The sequence below is a fragment of the Garra rufa genome, chromosome 10, assembly GCF_049309525.1.
Source record: "Garra rufa chromosome 10, GarRuf1.0, whole genome shotgun sequence".
In the NCBI taxonomy this organism is placed as follows: Eukaryota; Metazoa; Chordata; class Actinopteri; order Cypriniformes; family Cyprinidae; genus Garra; species Garra rufa.
Genome location: NC_133370.1, coordinates 14875489 through 14897596, shown reverse-complemented (window position 1 = coordinate 14897596; position 22108 = coordinate 14875489). Strand labels below are relative to the sequence as shown.

The following is a 22108-nucleotide window of genomic DNA, read 5'->3' as shown; positions in this document are numbered from 1 at the left end:
AGGAACACATTTATCACAAAGTAGATATTTTGAAGACATCATTCAGCTGTTTAAAGAAAGAAAAATCACATGAGAAATGCATAGGATTAAACTAAAAGCTTTAGCTTAGCAGCCTACGATTCAGTACTGCCAACTTTCACATTCTCATGCCTCAGACCACCACTGACTGAAAAAATATGTTGTAGGAATGTAAAGAGTTTACATTTATTGTTTTTGTTTTTTAAAAACATAATTAGACCACAACCTATCTCACAGTCAAGGCAGACATTATACAGGACTCCATTAGGGCATGGCACTGCACAGCTCTGGTCTCTGGTCAGTCTCAGTGAAACTATCAGTACCGATGCCATAGGATTTAAGGAGGTCTAACAGCTCAGAGACGGTCTCTTTGGAAAGCGTGCGGGTCCTGCTCATGATCCAGGAAAACTCAGTGTGAAAGAGATTTTCGAAATCAGAGCAAGAGTAAACCAGGGTATAGTTGTCATAATCAGTAGCCAGCACCCAGTAGGGAGAAGGAGGAGCATCTGAAAGAGGACACATCATAATTAACCCAAATCACAATTAAATAAATCAATAATGAAAAAATAAAAAAAAGATTTGTTTAGTTACCTTCAAAGAAACTGACTTCAAGTTTGGCAGGTTCTGATGCATCTACAATCTTGGCAGTTCCCTCAATAAAGCTGAGAGTGCCATTAGCACTGTGAAGATATTTAGTGAAACAATATTAGGTCGATTTAAATCATTTCAGAAAAAAAGTGCAAAACTATTTTGAATATTTGGAATATTAATAGGTATTTGATTTTTAAATATTTTTTTAGATTGCAAAAATATTTGAAATGTTATGAATATTAACACCTATATTTTTAATGTATTATTTTTTTTTAATGTATTTTATTTATTTTTTAGTAATAGTTTATCAGTACTTACAGAAGCTCATCATTTCGAACCAGGACAATACCGTCACTCAGTGTATAAGTGGCCTGACAACACTCTCCCAACTGGAACCGGTTTGGAAACTTCAAGATCTCATGCCATCTGCCCATGTACTATGAAAAAAAACAAAATGAGACATTTTGCAACATGTTTGAAACTGCAGATAACTTTGTACCTGAAGAAGTTTGATATGAATAATTGTTTGCTGTAATTTATATCATCAATGTGATGTTTTTCTTATTTTTTCTTGTATTCCTCTTGGCTTTATTACGCTATAGTTCTTCAAGATTAACATAATATGCTCTTAATAATAAAAATAAGACTTAAAGGGATAGTTCACCTAAAAATCTTGCTCACCCTCATGTCGTTCCAAACCTGTAAGACCTTTGTTCGTCTTCAGAACACAAATTAAGATATTTTTAATGAAATCCATAGACAGCAATGGTACTACACTTTTAAAAATAAAGGTGCTTCAAAAGGTTCTTCAAGCGATGCCATTGAAGAACCATTTTTGGTTCCACAAAGAACCATTCAGTCAAAGGTTCTTTAAAGAACCATTTCTTGTTTACCTTTTTATAATCCTTATTTGCCACAAACAGAAAGGTTCTTCAGATGTTAAAGGTTCTTTATGGAACCATTTGGTTCTTTTATGGCATAGTGAAGCACCTTTATTTTTAAGAGTGTACCACGTTCAAAGCCAAGAAACAAAGTGCATCAATGAACTAGTCCATGTGACATCAATGGTTCAATTGTAATTTAAGACGATATGAATAATGAATTAATCTGAAGAAGAACAAAATTCATACAGTTTTGGAACGACATGAGGGTGAGAAATTAATGACAGAATTTTCATTTTTGGGTCAACTATTCCTTTAAGATAAAAAAGTAAACGTTTACCCTAGCAGGATCAAAGTTTTGCTGAACAGGAGGCTGTGGACATTTCCCAGAGCCGATGGACTGAGCGCTGACCGCCAGCACTGACAGCAGAGTCAGAGACAGAATCTGAAAAGCCTGCATTCTCTTAGTTTAAACCTGAAAAAGAGTCATATTTAATGAGAACAACAACAAAAATATAGCGTTTGAAGAGTTGAATAGTTGAGATTCAAATGCTCAGCTGGCATCTTACCTGTTTGGTCTCAAGTGTATAACTTGTGTTCAAGATAAAGAACAGTGAAAGAGTTCAGTATTTATAGAGCTTTACATCTATTCGTTATATCACTAACTCCACCCCCTCAACTAAAATTAACTCATTAGAACAGGTTTGGGGAACCTGGGCATCTGCTCAAACAGATGTTGAAGGTTAAATAAACACACCTTGAGTTGAACCTTATAGAAGAAGGTGTTTGAGTGATGAACGGGTCCCTTACCAGAAGATATATGTGCATGTTAATAACCAGTTGTTTTACTTATTTTATATGGCTGTACAATGATTTTAGCTAGTTATCAAGTGTAGAGATCACATTTATGAATTTCCAGCACCACCTCTGAGTCTGAATCAGCATGCACATCTCTGGCTAACTGAATCAAGGTTTTCTTAAAGGGATAGTTCACCCAAAAATGAAAATTCATTCAAAGTCATTAATTACTCACCTTCATGTCGCTCCAAGACCTTTGTTCATCTTCAAAACACAAATTAAGATTTTTTTAAAGAGCATTCTTACCCTGCAACGACATGAGAGTGAGTAATTAATGACAGAATTTTCATTTTTGGGTGAACTATCCCTTTAAGAATGCCTGTTTTTTTTTTTTTATTCATGATGCTTTTGAATCTATTATTCAATAGAGACTATGCTGGTTTATTGGGTGGGTGTTGGTTTGTGACAAAGGATTTTGCTTTCAAATCTGAGAATTTCATTTTCATTAGTCTATAAATTCTTACATACATTCTAAATATCCATATATCTGGACATTTTATGTCTGCCAGGAAGGTTTAAAACGTTGAAAAGAATGGTTTAATTTGTTACCCATGATATACATGAAATAAATATACACTACTAGTCAGAAGTTTTTGAACAGTAAGATTTTTAATGTTTTTAAAGAAGCCTCTTCTGCTCACCAAGCCTGCATTTATTTGATCCAAAGTACAGCAAGAGAGGTGAAAGTTTGAAATATTTTTACTATTTAAAATGAAGCATCCTTAAATGAAAGTAATAATTTCTATAGACTCCAAGCTTTTGAATGCAAAAAGCTTTTTATTTTAGATAAATGCTGATCTTTGATCCTTCTATTCATCAAAGAATCCTAAAAAAAATACTCAACTGTTTAGAATATTGATAATTTGTTAAATATATTCAAATAGAAAACTGTTATTTTAAATAGTAAAAATATTTCAGACTTTCACTGTTTTTGCTGTACTTTGGATCAAATAAATGCAGGCTTGGTGAACAGAAGAAACTTCTTTAAAAAACATTAAAAATCTTACTGTTGAAAACTTTTGATCAATAGTGTATATGTCTGTATGTATGTTAAGTTATTTATTTGTTGGCTTGTTGGCAAAAAAATAAAACCTCCTACATTGTTGTTGTTGTTTTTAAACATATAAGATGTTATACAATTTTTTTCCATTCATTGTTTAGTTATGAAAGGGGTGTGCAAAGTGGTCATGTCACACGAGAATCCTTCATGTTCTTATCACTCCAGTGCTGTTTAACTTATCACAAACACCTCCAACATGCAAAACACTCAGCTACACGTGAGGACAAGGTCCTTATGTAAAGACATAGATTTACTACAAAAATTTTGGGAAAACATACATGATGTGACAGGGTTTTTTTTTTAAGACAAAAAAGGTAAAAAGTGAAAAGTTTGCGAGGTGAAGGTCACCCTTTCCTCTGGGCTTAGTTAGGTTATTCCATCTTTTTTATTAACACGGAAGTAAGCCTATGGGTGAGACTTCTGGTTAAGAATATGGTAAAACTGTTTTTCACTACAAACCAGAGTGTTCATAATTAAGATAATACATTGAACTAATATGGTAAGAGGCACCAATTTGTAATATCAAGCTGCGAAATGAGTGTTTTGTACAGCTAAAAATAGCTGGACGCAGATGAGACTGGAAGCCAGACCCATAAAATTTACAAATGGCTGCACACACTCTTACCGGAAGACAAAGGTGGATAACAGACTAGATCTTGCCACAGAGGAAAACTCTTCATTTTAATCAGTGCTCAGACCCAAAATGACACAACAGTAGAAACTAAATATGAGTTTAAAAAGGATAATGTGAGAGCTGTTTCAGATACAAAATCTCATAATGTCACAGAATCTTTTTTGTCAGCAAAACTGTGATCAGAGAGATGAACATTCGCCTTGATATAGCGCCCTCTGTCTGTCAGCATCACTATCATTAAGCCTGATGCCGATTCCTCCTCGATTTCAAAGCACAGGTTCATCGTCACAGATCACTTAAAGGAGTAGTTCACTTTCAGAACCAAAATTTACAGATAATGTACTCACCCCTTGTCATCCAAGATATTCATGTCTTTCTTTATTCAGTCATAATGAAATTATATTTTTTGAGGAAAACATTTCAGCGGACTTCTATGGTGCCCCCAAATTTGAACTTCCAAAATGAAGCTTCAAATGGCTCTAAGTCTAAACGATCAAAGGAAATCCGAGGAAAGAAGGGTCTTATCTAGCAAAACGATCGGTTATTTTCTAAAAAAAAGACAATTTATATACTTTAACCTCAAATGCTTGTCTTGTCTAGCTCTGTGTGTACTCTGTGTAGAGATTGAAAAGTATATAAATTGTAAATGTTTTTAGAAAATAACCGATCGTTTCGCTAGGTAAGACCCTCCTTCCTCGGCTGGGATCTTTTAGAGCCCTTTGAAGCTGCATTTAAACTGCATTTTGGAAGTTCAAACTCAGGGGCACCATAGAAGTCCATTATATGGAGAGAAATCCTGAAATGTTTTCCTCAAAATCATCATTTCTTTATGAAGAAAGACATGGACATCTTGGATGTCAAGGGGGTGAGTATATTATCTGTAAATTTTTGTTTTGAAAGTGAACTATCCCTTTAACAACTCACTGCCCTAAACTAGCGTATGTCAAAAATAGGTTGAACTTGAAAAACACAAATTGAATATTTAGAAGAAGAAAAAAGGCTGTTTGAAAGACAAAGTTTAGTTTAGATATTCACAACAGAACATTCTCTCATGACTTCAATTTGCTTAATCACTTACTTCATGTCAGGAATAAACTCTGGCCTCACAAAGACTCCTTCATGACATGTCTTCTGCAGTCACATGATTCAAATAAATAGTCTGAGAGCTCCACAGTCCATCTTATATTCAGCACGACTTTAAGAGGTAAGGGTTTGTTTATTTTTTTTCAGTCAAACTGAAATTTTGAATTTTGTGTATGTACATCTTGAAATGTATGCTGTATAACTTTACTTAATATTTTACATTTATATTCTTTTTTCTTTTATTTTGGCAAAGGGCAAAACTAGTAAAATGAAGGCCTTAGTTGTTTTTGCCCTTTTTCTGCCCATCATAAATGCTCAGGTGCCTCACTGGGGGCCGTGCCCAGAGCCTGATACTCAGCCTGCATTCAACCTAAAGAAGGTAACAACTGCAACACAAGTCTACTACTTTGCTCTTAAACATTCTCATTGTTTGCTTTTCTGTATCTTAATGTAGTTTATGGGTAGGTGGTTCGAGATCGCTAAACTTCCAGCACAGTTTGAGCGAGGGAGATGCATCGAGACTAACTTCACTCTCAAGCTGGATGGAACGGCTCATGTAAAGAGCTCTGAAATCCTGTGAGTACCAACAGTTAAATCACAGTAATTCCTTAAACTTTTATATAAAACATAATTGTTAAACTATAAACTTTATTTTAATTAGAAAAGGAGAGTTAAAAACAATTGAAGGGACAGCTGTGGTGGAAGATAAAAGAAATCCAGCAAAGCTTGGAATCAGTTTCTCTTACGGTACCAATTTGATTTTCTTTTTTAAACATTAAATGCTTTGCCATTGCCATGACATTTCAATTTCAGAATTAATAGGAAACAACATGTAAGCCTAAATCATAATTTGTGTTTTGCATCTCTACTTAAATTGACAGTTTTGCCTTACACGCCATACTGGATTTTGTCAACTGACTATGAGAATTCAGCGCTGGTGTATTCATGCACTGATGTCTTGAGACTGTTCCACGTAGACTTTGCTTGGATTCTGGGCCGCACCCGATCTCTGCCTGATGCCACCATCGACCACGGAAAAGAGGTTTTCACCAATAACAACATTGATGTGAGCCGGATGATCTTAAGCAGACAGGAGGGATGTGACAAAGAACCTTAAATGACTGTCTGACTGGAAAAACCTGTTTCCAGGTTTGAACTGCAAAAAACCTGTGGACTACAAAAATAGTGTACTATTCCTTTTAATAAAAACACAGCTTGGTGAATAAACACTCTTATTTAAGTTTTGAATTAAATGGCTATGGAATCTTGGATTTGCTACATTATTTTTTCAGGTTTGCAACCAAAAATGTAATCCATCGTCTTTGTGAGTTATTGTACAGAACTGAAAGCACAAGTTTCTAATTGATCAAAATAAATTTGAGCACTAACCAAAACCATGTGAACTTGTTTAGCTTAATTCTCAGTGACTTTTGTACATTTAGCACCTCCTTGTGGTCATATAGGGAAAAAAACATAAACACGAAATAAGTACAGGTACTTTCAAATCACATTTACTCATTAATATCCGCCATGTTAGCAGTGTTATATATTGATATGCTTTTATAGCTTTTGTTAATGTATCTGCTTTATTCTTCAACGCAAATGTAAACTTATGGGCGAGACTTCCGGTTCCGGATTTTTTAATGTTTGTTTTTAGTTTGAACCATTTTAGCACCTAAACTTACCATTTTAAATATATATTTTTTAAATTGTAAACGTTATTAAAAGAAATTAAAAGTTTTATTTCAAGTAATGATTTTTTAATGGTTTTAAAAGTATGGAGAAGAAAAACACATGGTTAAACATTTGTTTACCAGATTTTTATTTCAATATTTAAAGAGTTTCACAGGAAAGGAAACTTGTTTTGCACTGATCGACAGAGTCACAGATGTACACTTAATTATTCAGATTAATGAACTAGAAGCAAGCATACACTGTAGAGAGCTCAGATATAATAACAGAAAGCACAGTCATAGATTAGTCATGTAACAAGGTATTTTCTTGAATTTTCTCATCTTAACATTTTTATTACTTCATCTTATAAAGGAAAAGCATAGGTGAGAGAAGCACGTTTGTTTTCATCCATGTTTATGCAATGCTTGTTCAACGGAACTGCAGAGGGCTGACGCGCAATCCGATCACATCTTTACCAATCTCGGTTACCTAGGAAACAGCAGAGAGAGCCAATGAAATCGATCATTCACTTTATAGCACTGCATGATCAGACAAACCACTGAACAAGGGGAAAAGCAGTTACTTTGTCACAATTATAACAATATTATATTTTCAATTCTATCTTTAACAATAATTAAACATGGACTTGCAACTAACCTGTGTGACCCTGCAGACCTCTCCTTTGTATTTGGGGCAGTAGCAGGCTCCAGACAGGGGACATTTCTCTACTGGGCGCCCACGGTACAGAGGCGTATAAGAGGCTGCGCAGATGTCGAAGGGATTGTGGGGGTCGTAGTTCAGTTGGTGAGCATCTGTCAGGCTCTTCTCACATGCTGCAAGGATCTTTCGTGTCTGAGAAAGTAAAGACAGGGAACAACAGGTTATTAATGAAGATGTACACAACGGAAAAACCAGGGTGCCTCAACATACTTCCATGATGGCTTAAAATCATTCAATCTAGGGTTTGTTTTTAAGGACTTCAATCAGAGATCTCACTTATTATACAATATCTTCTTTTTCAAATTCTAAAAGTAAATAAAAATATACTAATAAAATCTTTTAATTGAATCTGTTTTATGCTAGTGAATCGCTTAAAATGAATGATCGAATTCACAAGTTTGACTCACTCGGAGCAGTTCCAGCATAAATGACTCAATTGATTTGGTTCATCTGTTCCTCTTTTCGTGTTTTTTTTTTTTTTTTTTACACACCATTATCAGTACTACTACTAGTTTAGCTCACTAGTTTTATGACATTAACTGTAATAAGCCACACAAATTTCTTGAATTGTGATTTTTGCATGAAAAGATATTTGCTTATTGAAAAAAAATTCAACATTTTATACACTCTTTCAATATTTCAAGCCCTTAAAAAAGTAGAATTCAAGTACTTAAAGCACTTTAAGCACCTTGTACCAACCCTGTCTATCATTAGTAAATATATTTTAATTTAAAATGATAAAAACAAGCTTTAAAAATAATAATTTTATATTTAATGTTTTTTTTTATTAAATGCAATTTTTTTTATAAGAAAGATTTTTTTTGTTTTACATAAAATGTTCTGACAAATATAACACTAAAAACAAGTTAAAGATTTTTTTTTTTTTTAAATACCAACACATTTTTTTTATTTTTTTTTAAATTACAATTATCTGTTTACCTGCTGTGCAACTTCTGGTTTGGGGCCCAACTCAAGCAGACGGCGAGCGAAACCTGCTGCTGTTTTGAAGTTACGCAGTTTGAAGAAAAGATTAAGTGCTGTTCTCAACACCAACACCATGTGGACAGGTTGCAGACTGCAATGTGTGAAATATGCTGCCATCTGAAACACAAAGAAATGTGTATTAAGATAAGATTCAGTGCACATACTCAAAAAAAAAAAAACCCATTTAATTACCAAAAAAATGCTTAAAATACACATACCTCACAAAGCCTCTTCTGCTGATCGAGAGTGTCTTTAGGAAGTTTCTTCCTCTCTGTCTCCATGGTTAGGCCAATAATATACTCTTTACAGATAGTGATAAGCTGTTGAGCCTGAGTGAAAGTAAAGACAATGTTTAGTACTTAACCACTATCAGGGTGATAGGAATTCAGGAAATGAATGAGGGTTTGTGGCAAAAATGCCACAAAATGAACAAAAATGCCCCATAAATTCAAGACAGAGGCAAAAAATGCCCCTGCACAATTAAACAATGTATTACGGCTGTCAGGTTTAAAATTACATGCGAAAATAAATGAACAGTGTCGATTCACGGAATTACATTTAGATTCACTCATTTAAAGAGTCTACTGTTATTGAAAGTTTAAAATATTGACAATAAAGACAACATCATATGGTTTTTATTATAATAAGGTGATTATGTAAATTGCTTACACAATTGTAAAAAAACAAATGCCCCTGGAAATCAATTCCAGGGCTAATATTGCCCCTTAATGGAAAAGTTAATTTCTGACCCTGGCCCCTACCTACATAAAACAATATACCACTCATCCTGAATAAAAACACACCTCTGCAATCTCTTGTTTGTTGTCGACCACAAGCAGCGGCACGGAGAGGAGAATGGCTCTGAAACGCTCAACGGCATCTTCAAAGCGCCCCGCTGTGGTCAGCTGATAGCACTGCTGCAGGCGTGAAATGAGATCAGAGAGACGCATGCCCACCGCTGGAAGACCTCCTTTGGCCCCACTGTCCTTCCAGTTCCTCTGGGGGTAACTGTGCAAGCAGGGCAGAGACGGCAGGCCCAGGTAACAGGTGCGCCCACGGGACAGAGTCTGCATGAACAGCTGCTTATAGGGTCCAAACTGAACCACACCAACCTGGTCATGCAGTAACTGCAGAAAGAGAGAACGAAAAACATTAGAGGCAGCAAAGAAACATCTGCTACATTTCAGTTTAGACTCTCCACATCGAATCATGCAGCCCTAATTTATAGTTTTGTGAAATCCCTTTACCCTCATAGCAGTCTCAAAAGATCCAGCCAATATGTGATCCACAGACAGCTGAGAGTTGTTGCACCACATCTGTGTGGGGCTTGTGCCCTTAGTGGGCGGCACAAAGAAGCCTTCACCCTCTGCGCCACCTCCGCCAACAGAAGGTACGTCCTGTTGGTTAAAGTAAAGACAGCAAGATATTAAGTTACTTAGGATTCTGTATAAATCCAGTCACAAACAGTAGTGATTCTACATTTTGGTTTTACATAAGACTTACTAGTTCTGGCGGGAGGTCCAGATCTTCCTCAACATCCCAGCCTCCTCCTTCCTCTTTCCCAATAGCTCCCTCATCGCCCAGTCCCTCTTGAGCATCCATGAATCCATCTGAGGAAAGCATGAGATATGAAACAATTAAGTTTTGTTTGGGTTCCCCCTTCAAAAATAGTTTAGCGATGTAACAATATCAAAATCTCTTCTTAACTAAGAAAACTTGACCTGAACTTTAAAGGGGACTCAACCCTCTTTATATCTGTGGTATACTGTCTCAGTCAACATTTTATATTATTGTTATTCCTATAAAAGTAAAACCCATATATTGTAAATTAATTGCACTGTAAAATAAATGAAAATATATTTCATTGGTATATATTTTTTTGTTTAAACTACAGTAAATAAATTACCATACTTTTCTAATTTCTACACTTTTGAATTTGGACTGCAACCCATTTGAACTGCTAGCTCTCAGCAATTCATACTGCACTTTTAAGCTTTTATTTTGACGGAAATGGCAGTAGAGCTTTTATTTTGACTGAAAACTCCAGCAAAAACAGGTTTACAAAAACATATCTAGTTAAATGCTGCAATTATCTGCCACGAAAATAAAACATAGCTGTGGGCGTTGCGTTCCCAAACGTGTTAAAGGAGTTCACTGCATTCACAGCGAAAACAGACTTGATGAAAGGCCATAACTTCATAACTTTTCATGTGACCACGATAATACCAAGACAGTTTTGTTATCGCGATACCATGCCTAATAGTTTTACTATAAAATATGATAGTAAATACCTTCATCTGGATTAAGTTCTACATCTTCACCCCAGCCTTCTCCTCCTGTAGCATCCATGTCCAGGTCAGCAACCATCTGGCCAGCACGTCCTATACAAACAAACACAAAATTACACATTCTTTAAAATGAGATCCAATTTAATCCTGGTTACCCACTCTGAGCCAGTATGTGTATCACAAAACCTCACCTTTGGCAGCAATGGCTCCCTCGAAAAAGCCCTTGGAGACAGTGAGCAGAGGCCAGTTGGTGTCCAAGGGGTTGATGGGAGGTGGTGGCTGCAACAGCTGGGCATTGGGATCCACTTCTGGCACCTGCACATGGATGGAACCTATCGCTCAATTGCTCATCTACAAATGAGTAAATCCCTTAGTATGGAGAACATACCATTTCTTTTTCCAGGTCAAAGGTCTCCTTCAGGGCTTCAGCCTCCTCATCCATCCCATGAGTGGCAGCAGTCAGGTAAGCCAGAGATTCTGAGAATGTCATACAGATGTTATTTTCTTTAAATAAGTCTCATTAAAACATTCATGTGAACAAAATAAGTGGCAGCACTCACTCTGTCCACAGTTCTTCAGGATTCGAACACGCTCGCTGACATCACCCAGGTAAAGAGCGCCCTGATAGTGTCCACTCATGTCCTTTCTTATTTCAGCTGTAACAGGAAATGCAAACATAATTTTAAACAATCCATAAAAATATATGTGACCCTGGACCAGTCATAAGGTTAAATTTGACAAAACTGAGATTTATGCATCATATGAAAGCTCAATAAATAAGCTTTCCATTGGTGTATGGTTTGTTAGGATAGGACAATATTTGGCCGAGATACAGCTATTTGAAATCAGAAATCTGAGGATGCAAAAAAATCAAAAAGACTGAGAAAATCACCTTTAAAGTTGTCCAAATTAGGTTCTTAATGCATATTACAAATCAAAAATTACATTTTGATATGTTTACAGTAGGAATTTTACAAAAAATCTTCATGGAACATGAACTTTACTTAATTTCTTAATTATTTTTGGCATAAAAGAAAAATATAAAATTTTGACCCATACAATGTATTTTTGGCTATTGCTACAAATATACCCCAGCGACTTAAGACTGGTTTTGTGGTCCAGGGTCACATATGATCCTTAAAGGCAACCTCAGATATTAAGACTTGTATGGCTTAATATAAGAAATGATTAATATAAGAAACCCATAAAAAATATACTGATATGATGCCATGTTGTGCGGCTTTTCGAGTGTTTTAACTTTTGAGCGGTAGCGTACTAATGCTTTTTCCTTGTCACTCACCTATCTTCATCATCTTCCTGAGCTTGGTCAGGTTGCCAGTGATGAGGTACAAGAAGGTGAGTTTGTCAAAGTTCTTGGTTCTCTGGTAGCACATCTCCACAACCTGGTGATGGCCCTGCAGAAGAGCAGCCTCACCAAGACGCTCCCAGCAGTTTCGTTCATCCAGGGCTTTTGCAGCCTCCAGTGCCACCTGCAGGAAAAAAACAAACAAACAAAAAAAAAAAAACAAGATTAAATACCTGTTCAGATAAGGGTGTTGAAGACTTGCTCCTCCATAAATGTCAGATTCCTATTATACCTCAATGTTTCCACACTCCAGAGCCAGGCTGAAACGAGTCTTCTCGTCTTTGACAAAGTGCAGCGCAACTTCTGGGTAGCCCTTCTTCTGCAGGTAGGCAATGATGGACTGGCCAACCAGTTTTGCATTACGGACCATATGAAGAACCTGTGAGTGTTGAGTAGAACAAATAAATAGAAAAATGGTCATTAACAGTGTTATTGTTAACTAAAATAAAATACATAAAGGAGGCCAAGATAATTAGAACACTTGTTATTTCTATCGTTTGTCAGTAGGAAATATCAGTTTACATTTCCAAACATTCATTTTGCCAATAACTTTAAAAATCCAGTGAGATTTTTGTTTGCACAAGGAGTTTGACAACAGTCAGTGCTCCACACAGAGATCGGATCTCATCATCATCCAGTCTGTCTGGAATGACATGAAGAAACAGAACTGAGACAGAAGAACTGTGGCAACATCTCCAAGATGCTTCATGGAACCTACCTGCAAAGCTACAGTAGTGTAAAGTTTTAGGCAATTGTGTAAAAATGCTGTAAAATAATAATGCTGTCGAAAATAATGTCATGAATAGATTCTCTTCATCAATGAACTTCCATTAACTAAATTAAATCAACATTTGGTATGATCATCCTTTGCGTTTAAAGCAGCTTTTGCCCTAGATGCGCAAAGTTTTTCAGGTAGCTTTGCAGGTAGGTCTCTTGAAGCATCTTGGAGATGTTGCCACAGTTCTTCTCGATTTAGTCTGTCTCAGTTTGTTCAGTTTCTTCGTGACAGACCAGATGATGAGATCCTTGTGCAAACAAAAATTTTACTGGATTATTACAACTAATGGCAAAATGAATGTTTGAAAATGTAAACTGATATTTCCTACTGACACACTACAGCAAAAGATAGAAATAACTGACTAAAACCCATTTTTGACCACCATAAAAAATAAAAGCAAAATACAAAAAAAGTTATAAAATTACAAAAGCACTTTAACCTAAAAAAAAATTGATAAAAGCCATTTCAAAATAATAGCTATTAAAGACAAAATCAAAATGATTTTTACTGTTACTGACTAAAAATAACTCTCCTGACCTGTTTCAGTGATATCTTTCAGGTTACAAAAACATTTTATGTGTAAGTAAATAATTAAATAAATAAATAGCTAAATTAATGTACAAAATTATTGGAATAAATTTTAATTATTCAAAAAAATAAAAACAATAAAACATAGAAGGTGCAACTGTCAATGTTGAAAATACGCTCTGACCTCCTCATATTTGCGATTGACCAGAGCCAGTTTAAAACGGTACTCTGTGGGGTCGATGTTAAGCACTCGTGGTCTGCACTCACGATCCAGACAGTACACACTGTTGCCCCTGACTCTTGTTACATAGATGGGTAGATCCAATGTACGGATTATACCATGATCGCTGTAAGAAAAATCAATTTAAAGATCATCATTTCATTATTAACAAAACTGTAGGTTTTCATAATGACATAGTTGAATGTGAGGCTGTTGGTGCAGTACCCGGAGGTGAGGGCATATTTGATGTGGTTGGAGGTGGTGTAGATGAAGACTTCATTCTCAGCCCAGGCGCCGCTCTTCACTCTGATGTTCTCATGGATGTTACACAGGCTCTCTAACTTCTTGTTGCAGATCATGATGGCTAAAAAGCAAAAGCAGAGAGTCAGATGTGAGTGATAATACAAATATGTGGGATTATTCTAGTTGATACAAGGCAAAAATGCTTGTACAACCCTAAAGGGTGGGTATTGGTGAGTTCTCAGTACCGTGTTTAGCCAGCAGGGCCACATGGTTGGCATCGGAGCTCCACACCACATATTTGACTTTAGCGATTTTGACTGTAGCGAGGGATCGCTTCTGCTGCACGTCAAACAGAGTGACTCCTTCAGCATCACGCAGCAGCAGAGACCCAGTTCCAGCGTAGAAAATCTCCTCACAGCTTGGCACCTGGACCTTCTTCACAATCTCATTTTTCAGGTTCTTTATCAGGAGCTGGAGCAGGACAAGCATAGAGAATAAGCCTTTGGGTTTAAGTACGTGTACAGTGTCATACTCCTTTTTTGATAGTATAGAGAAGGAGGGATGACATTTTTGTATGCCATTTTAGCACTTTTGGCTTCATCGTCCTAAAGTCAATGGGTTTTATGAATGGGTTTTTGGTTAAATGCCTGAAATAAGGAACTGTGCAAGTTCAACATATTGTCATGTTTTATTGTAAGATATAAAATACATCAGTTATACCCCCTTGTGGTTGTTTTTTTTTAACCTTGTACAGTTTCAAATAAGTCTCTAAATGGGACTAGAGTAGCTGTTTGGCTTTTACTTCTACAGAATCTGTTTAGGCTTTAAAATGTATTAAAGCTGTGTTTATTAGTGAAGATTATGCAAGTGTAAGAATGTGTAAGAATCAAACTTTGTGAAAAATTGTATTTGGGCTTTTGCAGAGGGAACCATGGTAATGCCATTTCTTTTAAATAAATGTAGCTTGATTCACTTACCGAGTGCATGCGGTCAAGTACAGCAAACCGGTTCCTGGCCACCCAAACGGCAGTCAGACCAGAGGAACGTTTTCCCTCAGGAGCTGAAAATGCATAGAAAAAGTTAACGATTCCATTTTGCACAATAGCTTAGAAAATTCTAAAGAGAAAGGTCAAAATGTTACCATCAGGGTTCTGGGAGTCACTCTCTCTGGGAATGGAGTACAGATCATAAGTGCTGTTTTCAAGGTTAGTAGCTCTCTGAAACGGAAAGAGGAAGAAATGAACAAATACACAACTGAACCTTGATTTGATTAAGCAGACTGATGGAGTCTACAATACTCACAGTGCACAACAGCACAGCATTTTCTGCAGGGTTGTAGGACATGCTGAACACTGGGAATTTGGATCCACTGTGAATATAAACGAAAAAGTTCAACGGAAAAGTTCAACTGCACTACACCTTTTGCAGATGCACATTTAGGGTTTTTAGACTCCACACACCTGCGCAGTTGCATGACGGCTGTATCCTTACTGCTGTTGAAGTCTAGCTGACGCAGGAAGCGGTCTTTAACATAGTACAGCATGTTACCGTACACGGCATAAGCTGGACGTTCCCTTTCTAGTTTAAACACCAACATCCCACTGTCATGGCCTGGAAAAGAACAAAATTACACTTCAATGAATCTCATTTCATTGCCAAAACCACTTGCTTAACTACTTATTGCTAGTAACCTACCAGCAGCAAACAGGTTGAGGTTGGGGTGAGCCCCCAGCACCCAGAAGCGGTCGTGATCTCTGCGAAAGGTCTGGACGCCTGTTCTCTTGGACATATCCCATACACGGATACTCTTGTCCTCAGAGTTGGACAGGATGAGCTCCTGACGAGGGTGGAACACTGCACAGGACACATTGTTGTAGTGCCCTCGACAGGTGTCCAACTCCCATGCTTTTGACTCTAGAGGAAGGAATAAATGGCAAAAAAGGAAAATAAGAACTAATACATAATGGGTGACTTTAGTTATAAACAAACTTGAAAAACATCAGTACTTATTTTGAAATGTCTAAGCTTTACTATTATCAGCACAAACTGAATTTAAAACAGATTCAGGAGTTTAGATGAGGGTCAAAGAAAGCAACTGTCTGTGTAGGCAGTAGACAGCAAGGTAGTTCAATAGTAGGGCCCTATGATTTCCACGATGCAGAAAACGCAGACGGAATTGTGGAATCAAGTCATAAAAATGGACTTCACTGTATCTGCCACCTCAATATATAAATACATAAATACAAAGAGTCTCTAGAACTGCTAGTCACTTCATGAGCTATTTACAGTTTCTTTTGAGAAAAACTATAGTCATATAATATACAAACAGAAACTAAAAGTCTTCACAGCAACCTGTCAAAATATAAGTTTGGTTTAACTTGAAGAAACTGTGACAGAAATAATTACTTAATGTAATACCACAACTACTACTAATATAATTATAACTACACATTATTACACAGAATTTGGTAAAAAATAAAAAGGAATTTGAGAAAAAAAATTAAATGCATTTCATATGGCCTATTATTTTTTTACCATTACAACAATGCAGAAAAATTAAAACGGACAAAAATGCAATGTAGAAAAAAAAAAAACTTTTTTTAGGGCCCTACAATACATTTTGGAGCAGACTGAATATATTTTAAATATTTGCAATGTATTTTTTTTTTTTCAAATCAGAACAGTGACAGCCATTTTTCCATGAGAACATGTACCGTTCATCCTCCAGATCTTGACCTGCCGGTCATCTGCTCCTGACACAATGAGAGGCATGCTGGGATGAAAGGCTGCCCAGTTTACGCCTCGATCGTGACCCTGAGACCGGAGCAAGAGAACAAACTTTTATTCATACCAACAACAAACTTCATTCATTCAAGCCCAACCACACTTTACAACACAAAGTTCCAGTGCATTTTTTTTTTGGCCATCACAACCATATTCTTACCTCCAGAACATGCTTCACTACTGCATCAGATGCCCCAAACAAGTCGACACCAGAGATGCCGCGCACCTCCGTGTCCACAGCACCCGGAGACAAGTTCTTCTTCCTCAAACCTGGAAGCAATATTTACAGTCCGACACACAGAGGACCGTTTACAAAATACACAGGAACACCCACATACCAGGGAGGGAAGAGAGAGGAACAACATTACAACTGCTACTCAAAAACACATATGTGACAGTGAACACAAAAACATTTTGTTGGGCTGTTAAACATTCACTGGTGCTCGAGAGCACAAACACAACAAATGTCCTCCACTTGGTCTAAACCTGAGTTAAGGAAAGTACAGTAAACCTAACTCCCAGATTAAGAGCAAAGACAACAATCAATCATTTAAAATCACAACATAGATAAATTACAATCACAGAGAGATCAAAATCACTTGAGATTGGGTGAGATGCATGTAAATCAACGACAGAGATAATCAGCTTAACTCAGGTCAGGACGCAGAGAAAAAGAGAGGAGAACAGAATGTGTGTCTGAGATCTCAGCACTCTAGATGACTGCTAAATGAATAAAAGTCCAACAAAAGCTGCACTAGAAACCAATGTACAGATGTGGATGTTTCCAGAGGGGCAAAGGAGCTGAACAGGAAGTGAGCAGGGATGGAACTGAATGGTGGATTGATGGGGGTGGAACGTGTCAAAATGTTCTCTGGAGGGGCACTGGATGTTAAACAAGTGAGGAAGACTCTAGTTAAGTCATGCATTTGTTATTGCATATTGTAATGCATTATTAGATGGATTCCATCATGCATTCAAGTGGTGTTATGAGACTTTTAATGATTAAATAACAATCTATGTTACTGTTACTAATCGATAAGTTGCATTCAGATAGATGAATCAACTTGGATGTATTTAACCAATAATATTATTTATGAATGACAAATGCCATCATGCAAGATATTAGAAAGCATTCAAAAGCTTAGAGTCAGTATAATTTTTTTTGTGGGGGGCAAAGAAATTATTTAAAATTAATACTTTTATTTAGCAAGGATGCTTTAAATTGATCAGAAGTGATGACATTTTTTTTTAAAAAAGGTTTCTATTTAATATAAATACTGTCCTTCTGAACTACTTTCTAATAATCAAAGAAACATCATGATAATACTAAATGTTTTGTTGAGCAACAAATCAGATTATTAGAAGGATTTTTGAAGGATCATGTGAAAAATATTTCAAACTGTTGCTGTACTTTGGATCAAATAAATGCAAGCTTTGTCAGCAGAAGAGACTTCTTTAAAAAACATTAAACACCTTACTGCTCAGAAACTTTTGACTAGTAGTGAATATTTTAATATCTATAAAGAATATACACTTTTCAAGTTATGTCAGAGAAATTCAGCAATTTTGTTTTTACAAAATCTCTGTATAAACCTTATCCATTAAATCATGAATGAATGGAAATGTCATGGGGCTTTTGAATATTGTGGTGGAGAATGGGGGGCCTAGTAGTCAAAAAGGTTGAGAACCTTGTGTTAAAATAAAGAGAATGCAAAAAGAATTTAGTTTTCATTATCTCATACAGTCGCATACGAATGCGTATTACCCATGCAGCAATATATTAATTTTTATATTTTTATGTGAAGGGGAAGAAGATAGAGAGAAAGAACTAAGTGTGAGTATTTGCTCTCAGTCAGTGCAGACAGCAGCAGTTTAAAGGGTTAATGAGCAAGAAAGAAGTTCAACAATGAAAGCAAAGGATATAGACATTGACAATATCATTAAAACATGCAGAATCTTAAAAACACCTCTGACATTCACTTTTTCTTAAAGACTTGAGCATTTGACAATATGGTAAATTTTTATTTTTAAAAGTTTCATGACTTGTTTGATGCATTTAAACATCACATTTTCATGGTTTAATTATCTTAACATGATTATTTTAAAGGCATAGTTCACCACAAAATTAAAATTATGCAATAAATTACTCACCTTAATGTCGTTCATGTTTGTTTGTCTTCGGAAAACAAATTAAGATATTTTCGATGAAATCCATGAGCTCTCTGACCCTTCGTGGACAGCAAGAGTCCTACAACGTTCAAGGTCCAGAAAGGTACCAAGAACATTGACAAAATAGTCCATGTGACATCAGTGATAAAACCCGATTTTATAAAGCTTTAAGAATACTTTTTATTCTGCAAAAAACTAAAATAACAACTTAATTCATCTATTTTGTCAAAGTTCTTGCTACCTTGGACCTTGAACATGGTAGGGCCCTTGCTGTCTATGCAGGGTCAGAAAGCTCTCGGATTTCATCAGAAATATCCTAATTTGTGTTCCGAAGATGAACGTCTTCCAACATGAGGGTGAGTAATTAGTGACAGAATTTTCATTTTTGGGTGAACTATCCCTTTAATCTTCTCAAGAATAACAAAAATAGCTAACAAATCACTAGACAAATGCTTGATGCTTATGGCCTGACTGTGAGAGGTATTTTTGCTTTGAGCCCACAGAGTTTTGTTCTGTACACACTGTGGAAAGAGGACACAAGGAAGAGAATGCCATTTGGCAGCCTCTATCTTCCTCCATCCTCTCTCTCCATTCCCACCTCCCCAGCCTTCCAAAAACTACTCAATCCTGTCCCCCAAAGCCTCCTCACCGGAAATATCCCACACGCGCACAGTCTGATCCAGGCTAGCCGACACCACCAGGTCCTCAGATGGATGGAACTGAGCGCACATCACATAGTGATTATGCCCCGTCAGCACACTACAGAGAAGAAACAGCACAGAGAACATATACAAATCAGTTTCACTAAGCTAATGGTAATAACAGTGCTGCTCAGGTCAGACAAAATGTTTTGACAAACAATTTAAGCTTTAAGTAATTAACTTCTGAAATAGTCTGAATATAAAAACTATAAAAAATTATAGATGTACTGTAGTGATTCAGGATAAGCCAAATACATGGTTTGGAAAATATATTCATATAAATTTTGTACATTTTGAACACAAAAAAAATGTTACAGACTGCAGCTTTAACAAGTAAAAAGAAAAAACATTTTCAGTTTATTTCCAAATATTAAATCCTCAACATTGGTTTCAAAATAATTTTCAACAAACTATAATTGTCTCAAAAAATAAAATAAAAATAATAATCAATTAATATATGTGACCCTGGACCACAAAACCAGTCTTAAGTCGCTGGGGTATATTTGTACCAATAGCCAAAAATGTATAGTATGGGTCAAAATTATTGATTTTTCTTTTATGCCAAAAATTATTAGGAAATTAAGTAAAGATCATGTTCCATGAAGATTTTTTGAAAAATTCCTACTATAAATATATCAAAATGTAATTTTTGATTAGTAATATGCATTGTTAAGAACTTAATTTGGAGAACTTTAAAGGTGATTTTCTCAGTATTTTGATTTTTTTGCACCCTCAGATTCCAGATTTTCAAATAGATGTTGCTCGGCCAAATATTATCCTATCCTAACAAACCATATATCAATAGAAAGCTTATTTATTGAGCTTTCATATGATGTATATATCTCAGTTTTGTAAAATTTAACCTTATGACTGGTTTTGTGGTCCAGGGTCACATATATATATTTTTTACTTGTGTGCATCCGCTAATTCATAACCTATATAAAGACTCACCAGACACATGTTCTGGACTGCCAGTTCCAAATGCGAATAGTTTGGTCATCCGAGGCACTCAGGATCCAGGGATACTCCTAAAAAATGATAACTATAAGTTAGTCTCACTGATTAAAAAAACATAATGAAAAGAATTATTAAAGATCATCACAAAGTTGACAGGGCTCACATGGTGAAAGAATGTGGTACGAATGTAGTCAAGATGTCCAAGAAGAGTGAAGAGACACCGACGCAGCTTGTAGTTCCACACCTAAAAATCAGAGTCAAATAAATCGTCAGCAAAAGTCAGCAAATCAAAATGTATGAAGGAAACTCTTTACAATAAGGTCCCATTAGTTAATGCATAAGTATAAATTATGAGCAATACGCTTGTTACTGTATTCATTAACGTTTTTTAATGCCTGTTAATAAAAATACAACTGTACATTGTAAGTTCATGTCAGCTCAGGCTCATTAACTAATGTTTTTAATAATGCATTGGTAGTAATTGAAATTATCATTAAGATTAATAAATGCTTCAGAAGAATTTATTTCATCTTGATAACTAATTTTAATTTATTGTATACGGTTACCAAAAATTCACATGAAACTATATGGCAGGTGACAAATTTAAATAACAGTACTTAAAAGTAAGCAAGCAAGCAAACCTTGATCTTGTAGTCATCTCCTCCTGACACAAACAGTGGCTGCTGCTTATGGAAGTCAATACCTCTGACAGGGCCTAAATGAATTCACAATATTATGAGGACTCAGAAGAAAATGACAAGACACTGAATTCGTTAATCAGCTGTTTCATACCATCATGCTCGTCAAATTTATCGATGAGGGTGCACATGCGATAGTCCCAGAGCTGGATGACACCGTTGTGCAAACTAGCGAGAATCCAGGGCCGTTTCGGGTGGAAACTCAGCCCTACAGAAAAAGACATAACAATCAATTCAAGTATTTATTAATAAGAAGACAATCCATACGATGGTGTTATGAGAACATAATGATGACACTGATTTAAACAGATTTGTATTATCATTAATACTTTATTGATAATAACAACCTGGTCAGGTTAATTTTATTAGCGTGTCATCAATTAAACTAATCTTAAAAATAATCTTCGGCATAGAGGATTTTCACTGCAACGTCTGGATGGCTAACAAATAATAGCTTTGTGCTAACGCCGAATGACATAACGTTACAGTATTCAATAATATATTATTGATTCCTTACTAAAAAGACAGCATATTATATTTGTACAAAAAATAAGAATAGATATAAATCTGACAAATGTACATAAAAGCGTTCGTAATAATTACATTAACTGTTACCCAGCAGTCAAGTGAAGCTAGCTAGAGGAGTTATCTTACCTTTCACTCGGGCCGACTTTGTCTCAAATTTGGTCAACATTTCCACTGACAATAATAACCGAACAGGAATGCGTAATGTATGAAGATATAGCCTTGTTTACGTGAATTTAAATCCTAAAATCATTCCCCGTTAGGAAGGGATTTTGCGTGTATGCTTCTGCAGCCCAACTTCCGTAGCTGACACGTCTACTGAATCCACTCAGCTCAACCCGGGCCGCG

General features: G+C 36.0%; 3 protein-coding genes across 3 annotated transcripts; 1 reads left to right on the top strand and 2 right to left on the bottom strand.

Moving 5' to 3' along the window:
• apoda.2 (apolipoprotein Da, duplicate 2) lies at positions 1 to 2079 on the bottom strand. The gene is made up of 5 exons (XM_073849874.1): positions 2060 to 2079; positions 1831 to 1965; positions 928 to 1046; positions 610 to 698; positions 1 to 524 (listed from the first exon to the last, which is right to left on the bottom strand). The coding sequence occupies exons 2-5, from the start codon at positions 1948 to 1950 to the stop codon at positions 283 to 285; spliced, it is 570 nt and encodes a 189-aa protein (XP_073705975.1). The 5' UTR covers positions 1951 to 1965; positions 2060 to 2079; the 3' UTR covers positions 1 to 282.
• A 3303-nt stretch (positions 2080 to 5382) lies between these two features.
• Positions 5383 to 6509, top strand: apoda.1 (apolipoprotein Da, duplicate 1). The gene is made up of 4 exons (XM_073849784.1): positions 5383 to 5504; positions 5580 to 5701; positions 5787 to 5872; positions 6007 to 6509. The coding sequence occupies exons 1-4, from the start codon at positions 5394 to 5396 to the stop codon at positions 6240 to 6242; spliced, it is 555 nt and encodes a 184-aa protein (XP_073705885.1). The 5' UTR covers positions 5383 to 5393; the 3' UTR covers positions 6243 to 6509.
• A 421-nt stretch (positions 6510 to 6930) lies between these two features.
• On the bottom strand, positions 6931 to 22108 carry copa (COPI coat complex subunit alpha). The gene is made up of 29 exons (XM_073848815.1): positions 21890 to 22108; positions 21330 to 21443; positions 21179 to 21252; positions 20701 to 20781; positions 20532 to 20608; positions 19529 to 19638; positions 16871 to 16980; positions 16641 to 16740; positions 15622 to 15840; positions 15387 to 15537; positions 15229 to 15295; positions 15068 to 15143; positions 14904 to 14986; positions 14172 to 14397; positions 13909 to 14047; positions 13648 to 13810; positions 12390 to 12536; positions 12092 to 12281; positions 11352 to 11447; positions 11180 to 11268; positions 10983 to 11106; positions 10795 to 10884; positions 10007 to 10113; positions 9751 to 9900; positions 9307 to 9630; positions 8722 to 8832; positions 8459 to 8620; positions 7457 to 7651; positions 6931 to 7288 (listed from the first exon to the last, which is right to left on the bottom strand). The coding sequence occupies exons 1-29, from the start codon at positions 21927 to 21929 to the stop codon at positions 7229 to 7231; spliced, it is 3675 nt and encodes a 1224-aa protein (XP_073704916.1). The 5' UTR covers positions 21930 to 22108; the 3' UTR covers positions 6931 to 7228.

Coding starts and splice junctions, on each gene's coding strand:
- apoda.2 (XM_073849874.1), bottom strand. CDS start 1,950: ATGCAGGCTTTTCAGATTCTGTCTCTGACTCTGCTGTCAGTGCTGGCG. Junction 1,047..1,830: donor AAAACTTTGATCCTGCTAGG/GTAAACGTTTAC, acceptor TTTTTTTCATAG/TACATGGGCAGATGGCATGA. Junction 525..609: donor TGAAGTCAGTTTCTTTGAAG/GTAACTAAACAA, acceptor GTCCTCTTTCAG/ATGCTCCTCCTTCTCCCTAC.
- apoda.1 (XM_073849784.1), top strand. CDS start 5,394: ATGAAGGCCTTAGTTGTTTTTGCCCTTTTTCTGCCCATCATAAATGCT. Junction 5,702..5,786: donor GTAAAGAGCTCTGAAATCCT/GTGAGTACCAAC, acceptor TATTTTAATTAG/AAAAGGAGAGTTAAAAACAA. Junction 5,873..6,006: donor TGGAATCAGTTTCTCTTACG/GTACCAATTTGA, acceptor TTAAATTGACAG/TTTTGCCTTACACGCCATAC.
- copa (XM_073848815.1), bottom strand. CDS start 21,929: ATGTTGACCAAATTTGAGACAAAGTCGGCCCGAGTGAAAG. Junction 21,444..21,889: donor AAAGTCGGCCCGAGTGAAAG/GTAAGATAACTC, acceptor CTTTTTCTGTAG/GGCTGAGTTTCCACCCGAAA. Junction 15,538..15,621: donor CCTCAACCTGTTTGCTGCTG/GTAGGTTACTAG, acceptor GTTCTTTTCCAG/GCCATGACAGTGGGATGTTG.